This window comes from Micromesistius poutassou (assembly GCF_964030765.1).
Source record: "Micromesistius poutassou genome assembly, chromosome: 4".
NCBI lineage: Eukaryota > Metazoa > Chordata > Actinopteri > Gadiformes > Gadidae > Micromesistius > Micromesistius poutassou.
The window spans coordinates 1,813,472-1,820,523 of record NC_140274.1 but is presented as its reverse complement, the minus strand read 5'-3'; the positions used below and the strand labels follow the sequence as shown (position 1 = coordinate 1,820,523).

The 7,052-nt window shown below is 48.9% G+C and overlaps 1 protein-coding gene across 1 annotated transcript in view; it reads right to left on the bottom strand.

Moving 5' to 3' along the window:
• Positions 1 to 1,528: 1,528 nt before the first annotated feature.
• The window catches only part of chrd (chordin), a gene marked incomplete at its 3' end in the record, with an annotated part of 11,685 nt that continues 6,161 nt past the window's right edge, over positions 1,529 to 7,052 (bottom strand). Inside the window, 2 exon segments of the mRNA XM_084467207.1 lie at positions 1,529 to 1,657; positions 6,524 to 6,635. Coding sequence (XP_084323333.1) covers positions 1,529 to 1,657; positions 6,524 to 6,635 — 241 coding nt within the window.

Sequence of the window (7,052 nt, the reverse complement as noted above, 5' to 3'; positions counted from 1 at the left end):
CTGGTGTGACCCAGTTTCCCACAGTGATAACAGTTGGTGTCCTGTCTGGTACCTTTTGGCCATCTATTATAACTTGTGGGCCTACCATAAAACTGACCACGCTTCTCATCACCCCCATCAGACTTCCTTCTCTGGCTGAGCTCCACCGTCTTGTGCTGGGGCCTCTGGTGCCTAGTCTAGCCGACTGGAACACTTCTGCCAACCTGGCTGCCTCCTCTGCCGTCTTGGGGTCATGCTCTCTGATCCAGATGGCCATATCCGTGCTCAGCGTGTTATGAGAGTGTTATATTTGTGTGTGCCAATAAAAGGGTGCTTTTGAATCGCGGTGTCAGTTCTGTTTGTATCCACTGCCTGTGGTAACGGGCAGCCGCACCGTTACAACCACCCTCTGCAACCACTGTCTTCTTGCACATTTTGCAGAATACAGTATTCTGCTCTGTGTCTGACTTTTTAAAACCAAACCATGTCCATACAACTTGCATGGAACTGGTATCGGCCTTTTTAACTAACTGGTCCTCTTCCTCGTTAGCTGCGCTTTCAGCCATACCTCCTCAGTTTGTTATGCCGCTGCCCTCTCGCGCATGTGCGTTGATGCCGCAGGCTGATGACAACGCAGCCTGGTCGCATTGTGTGATTACATCATTGCTCATTTAGCGCTCCTCCAAAAAAAAAAAAAAAACACGGTATGGTCAAAATCCATACCGTATTCACACCGGTGTGCTTTCTATACCGTTCATACGGTATACCCCTAGCTTCTTCTACACATAGAGTGGTCAACACAACACCATATACAGTTATACAGGTCTGAGATAAGTCAGACCCTGTAGGTGTGGCTTATTTACCATTCCGCCCACATCAATACAGTTAGGGTTACCTGGATGACGCTTCATAAACCACCTGCAGAGTGCATGTCGGTTTACCATGTCTCTCTGAATAAACCAGTGGTGAGCCTTCACCACTCCCGAGTCATACCACTCATCCGAGTAATACCGGACGAACCGGTATTACTCCGGTTCGTCCGGAGCACTCTGGATTCGTAAGCTCAGAGGCGACAGACCCACTGACGGACGAAACGACCTCCGGGACCGGACGAAAGGGTCCGTATTCGTATTTACCGTAGGTTATGAATAGGCCTTAAGGAGTCGGGAGTCGGACCAGTTGGGCTTTCGCTTGCGTTTCACGTTGTCTTCTCCTTCATTCATCTTGATAGGAGGACTTGAACGGTGGTATGGGCTGATATTTAAGTGTTTAGTGGTGTAGCCACGGGTGTGCCTGGGACACCCAAGCGTGGTCCTGGCTAGTGATGGCTCGTTTGCGAACGAATCAGTTTGAACGAATGACTCTTTAACATGAACGAACCGACCTGATTCCCCGTTTCAGTTCGACTCATTCGTATCGCCGAGACTCAACTCCCAGCTCCACCCACTAGTCGCTGACTCGCGAGTCGCCGTCCGTTCACTGACTGTGTTTAGCGGTGAAGACTCGAGGACTCAAGGCTTTGACTTGCTTCTCATAGGCTGTGATCTGACTACTGCCACTGTCCCTGGCCGCTGTCTCCCCGCTGGCTGTCTCCCCACTGGCTGGGTCCCCACTGGCTGTCTCCCCACTGGCTGTCTCCCCACTGGCTGGGTCCCCACTGGCTGTCTCCTCGCTCACACTGCCACCAATACAAGGGTTGTCTGTCGGATCATCGTCCTCATCGTAGTCAACTTGACTATCTAGAATATATTGAGATGAAAGAAGAAGAACCAACATGATCAACATTTGCTAAATTTGTTAACATGCATGCAGAGTGAATTGTGAAATGTGAATTACTGAAAGTGTTTATGCACTATATATATATGCACCGTTTATATTATGCACCGTTAATCCAATTTTTCATTGGGACTACTTGACAGGAATTTAAAGGTGTAATCATCATCATCATCATTATTTGATTGACATTACAGCATGTTGTTTTCCTAGTGTTCAATAGTTTTCATGTATTGTGACTTGTAATAAAAATATTAATATTATTTCAAAATGTGCAATGAGTTTTATTCAGCATCATTTATTTATTGTTACCTGATTGATCTTCTAGGGGTGCAGGACAAGGTGTAAAGAGATGGTTCATCTTCAGTCCGTTTCGTTTGGTGGGTCTGCTGGGCGGTGTCAGCGGGGTGAAGACGAACAGTGTTGGGATGGCATTCGGCTTGAGCTTCCTAACACCATCAGCTCTGTGACTCTAACTGTGTCTCATCAAAGTGGTCCTACAAACAGAGTCAGACATTTTAATGCAATTTCAAAGAGAAAGTAAATGATGGTAATGGATTTTCACAGAATGGCATCTAACCAATACATAGTTATTGCATGGATTACATAAGAGCTTTGGCACCATGCTGTTTGCACTAGACTCGAGACAAGAGTAACATAAATCTCTCCAGCAAACACAAACTGACCATGTATTATCTGTAACTCGAGAAATAGCTGACCAAGCAATGCTGCAAAAGGGAATTTGTTTGCAATATATCCACATGATTTCTGTGCAAAGTTAATCACAATCTTTCTGACATGCATGAACATAAACAAAGACAATGCAGCCGGTGTTTTGAAAGAATGCAGGGTAAAACGCGGGAGTGCAGAAAGATAGCACGTCAAGTAGGCTAGCCTTGCAATGATGTAGTATTAATATTTGTCATTATTTGTTTCTAAACATTGCATCGATTTTCACAGAATGGCATCTAACCAGTGCATACTTATGTATAAAAGAGCCTGGTGGAAAAAATACAGACGGCAGATGCAGGTTGTTTGTCCCGGAGTTCAGTGCTAGCACTAGCATAAAAAAGTCGCAAAGAGCTAGCGAGCATTGTGTAGCTTAACACTACCAGGCTAAGTTCAAATCAAATTCACTTTGGTTAGTACTTTTTTCGAAGCATGCCATAAATTGATGGGGTACAACAATATTTTCCAAATGTGTTTTCTTTACAAAGCCCACGATAGAAATGATAGAAATGTTCTTACCTCACACAACAAGGAACAATTATTCGGCTTCCAGTTCATCCTTCTGACCCTCTGCTCCCACAATCTCCTCCTAGTAGGGTCCCGAGGGAAATGATGCAGACGTTTACCACGTCCAGGCCTTACAGAGCAACCACAGGCTGCACAACACGGCATTTTCTTTCGAAAAGTAATGATATTACAGATATATATTCCTCTCTTGTAAGTTGTTGCACTTGCCTTGATAGCATGATAATGACAATTGATTAATGTTTGGTCTGTAAGATGGCGTACACAAAACACGTGACTACCTTTGAACCAATCCACGACAGAATTGTCCTGAACGTTCTAAACAGAGTTGGCAGAACTCTCTCTATATACGGCTCTGGACTTTCGAGGTCGAGAATGCAACACCACGAGGACGATTCTAAAACGTACAAGAAACAGAACCAAAAGAACTTATTGGTTACCTGCACAATGGGTCAGCAATATGAGCATTGGTCTGGTCCGCCTAGACAAAATAAATACAATATTACGAATGGAACGACAACCATGTGCGTGCAAACAAAATGGAAAATCAAATAAAAGAAACAATACTATGCCAAATATCCCAAGAATCTAAGTTATATGATGGCATATATTTGTAACAACTGTCTAGAGTTAAATGATTCGTATAAAACAATGATAACATGACTTTAACTGATTTTTCATGGGGACACGTCTCTTGCTCAACCTACCTGCAGCAGATACCGTCTTTTCTGCTGCAGGATACCCACGATGCAACACTGTACAGACATATCAAAATAAAAGTCTTGACCCAATGACACAAGATTTAATATTATTTACATACTCATTTTATTTACTCTGTTACAGTTACATAAGCAGGCATTAGTAATAATAAGTCATATCATTTGGAGTTTCCACTGTTATAGCACACGCACGCGCACACACACACACACACACACACACACACACACAGACACACACACACACTAGCTATGCTGTGCAGCCTGGGTCCATTGGCTTTGCTCTAGGATGGTACAGAGTGCTGCTCAGCCTGTTTGACCCCTGACCTCTGCCTTCAACCTCTGACTCGACCCCACCTCCTAGCTTCACAATGGCATCCAACATGCTGTTCCACACACACACACACACACACACACACACACGGTCCTGTGGAGATCAACAGGTGCTGGTCAGTTGTGTAGTCGTCACACGTTACGTTGTAATGGAACAGCCTCTACCACCAGAGGGAGACATGGTTGGTTTATTATTGGATTTTGTTGGCTGTTGTAGGTGATTGTTTGTGTGTGTGTGTGTGTGTGTGTGTGTGTGTGTATGTGTGTGTGTGTGTGTCACGAAGAGCGACTGCAGATCACGTGAGAGTGAGAGAATGTGCAGTGGTGGAGTTTGGCTCAGGACCATCAGTGTGTGTGTCAGAGAGACAAACAGAGTACAGAGAGAGAGCGAGGGCGGGGGACAGACATTAAGAAAGGGGGACATTTACTTGTTATCATTCCCTTTTCCCCATCCTCCATTTTGAGAGGCGGAATGAAGAAAGAAAGAAAAAGGGTAGACGACAAGTAGAAAAATAAATATGAACGAGCAGACCGCTTCAAGTAAGAGCCAAGTCATTCATGGGTGAATTGAAATACAGACGTGGAAAGAAAAAGAAACAGACAGAAACGGAGAGCACATTTTATTGAAACAACCAGTTAGCAGCAGGTTGTGTGCTCTGCTGTCTCCTGAAACAGGAGACGTGAAGTTGAAGCACTAAACGATGAAGAGGGCATCAGTCACTAGCAGACGGCTCTGGGACCGGCCCAGAGGGGAATGAGAGGGAGGACAACGATGGTCAGAGATAACGATAAGCCTGCCCAGAAAGAGGAAACTGTACATTTAGATTCTCTTGTGACGTATCAAACCGCTACATGATGCAGGAAGAGAGAAAGAAACAAGACACACCTTCCATATCTTATGAACATCTTTATTTTATTTTCCCTTCACACTTTCAATAAATACAATAAAATACAAACATGCCTTCTATTCGTCAACGCTTGTGGAGGTTTGAGAAGAGTGCATGACTGGAAACGCACACAGGGCACCGACGGCCGAGACGCAGCGACTGTCAGCCTGGCGGTAATTCAAGACCACATTCCAACGCATGACGTCAGTTTAGGATCAGTTCATCTTATTCCTGGGCTAAGCTAATGCTGGGCCACAGTGTGCACACTCCAGGATTGTGTGCACACGCACACGCACACCACACACACACACACACACACACACACACACACACACACACACATAATCCCCCATACACACACACAATTTACAACAAGGACTGGAGGACTGGAGTAAAACACAAACTGAAGGTTCCTGGTGTAAAAGCCGGTGCAGGCCGGTTTAAAACACTCTCCCCTGCAGCGTGGCGCAGTCAGAGAGACGACCTCCAGGGAGGAGAGGAGAGAGGGACAGGACGACCTCTGGGGAGGAGAGAGGGACAGGACGACCTCCAGAGAGGAGAGAGGGACAGGACGACCTCCAGAGAGGAGAGAGGGACAGGACGACCTCCAGAGAGGAGAGAGGGACAGGACGACCTCCAGAGAGGAGAGAGGGACAGGACGACCTCTGGGGAGGAGAGAGGGACAGGACGACCTCCAGAGAGGAGAGAGGGACAGGACGACCTCTGGGGAGGAGAGAGGGACAGGACGACCTCCAGAGAGGAGAGAGGGACAGGACGACCTCCAGAGAGGAGAGAGGGACAGGACGACCTCCAGAGAGGAGAGAGGGACAGGACGACCTCCAGAGAGGAGAGAGGGACAGGACGACCTCTGGGGAGGAGAGAGGGACAGGACGACCTCCAGAGAGGAGAGAGGGACAGGACGACCTCCAGAGAGGAGAGAGGGACAGGACGACCTCCAGAGAGGAGAGAGGGACAGGACAACCTCCAGAGAGGAGAGAGGGACAGGACGACCTCCAGAGAGGAGAGAGGGACAGGACAACCTCTGGGGAGGAGAGAGGGACAGGACGACCTCCAGAGAGGAGAGAGGGACAGGACGACCTCCAGAGAGGAGAGAGGGACAGGACGACCTCCAGAGAGGAGAGAGGGACAGGACGACCTCCAGAGAGGAGAGAGGGACAGGACGACCTCCAGAGAGGAGAGAGGGACAGGACGACCTCCAGAGAGGAGAGAGGGACAGGACGACCTCTGGGGAGGAGAGAGGGACAGGACGACCTCCAGAGAGGAGAGAGGGACAGGACGACCTCCAGAGAGGAGAGAGGGACAGGACGACCTCCAGAGAGGAGAGAGGGACAGGACGACCTCCAGAGAGGAGAGAGGGACAGGACGACCTCCAGAGAGGAGAGAGGGACAGGACGACCTCCAGAGAGGAGAGAGGGACAGGACGACCTCCAGAGAGGAGAGAGGGACAGGACGACCTCCAGAGAGGAGAGAGGGACAGGACAACCTCCAGAGAGGAGAGAGGGACAGGACGACCTCCAGAGAGGAGAGAGGGACAGGACGACCTCTGGGGAGCCAGCTCACCTCCCAGGACGTGGGCGTGGCAAGAAGCGAGCGGGCCAGTGAGATGGGGCGGGCGAGGCGGGGGGGGGGGGCATGGGGGCTGGGGGGGTTGGCAGCTGAGGGTCTGGAGGACCTGAAAGAGGCCACAGGGGGTGTGGTCGCAGTGGGGGGCATGGATAGGTTGTGGAGGGGCTGGTAGGGTAGTTCTGTTGGAGGACCGGGGGGGGGGAGGGGGGGGGGGGATGTGTTTGTCAGTGCTTCCAGCTCAGCCTCTTGTCCGGGACCTTCGTCATCGGGACCTTCGTCATCAGGACCTCCTCCTCCTCCTCCTCCTCTTCTCCCTCCTCTTTGGAATCTATCAGAGGATGAGGTGAAATATAAACAATGAACTTGAGAGATATTCTTGTTGAGAGATAGTGTGTGTGTGTGTGCTGGAGGAGGTCTTACCGAGGCACTCTGGGCAGCACTTGTCCTCTTTGCGGGCGACGTTTGTGGCAGGTCAGCACAGGACACTGCTTCCTCTGGCACTTAGTCACACCGTGCTGGGGGG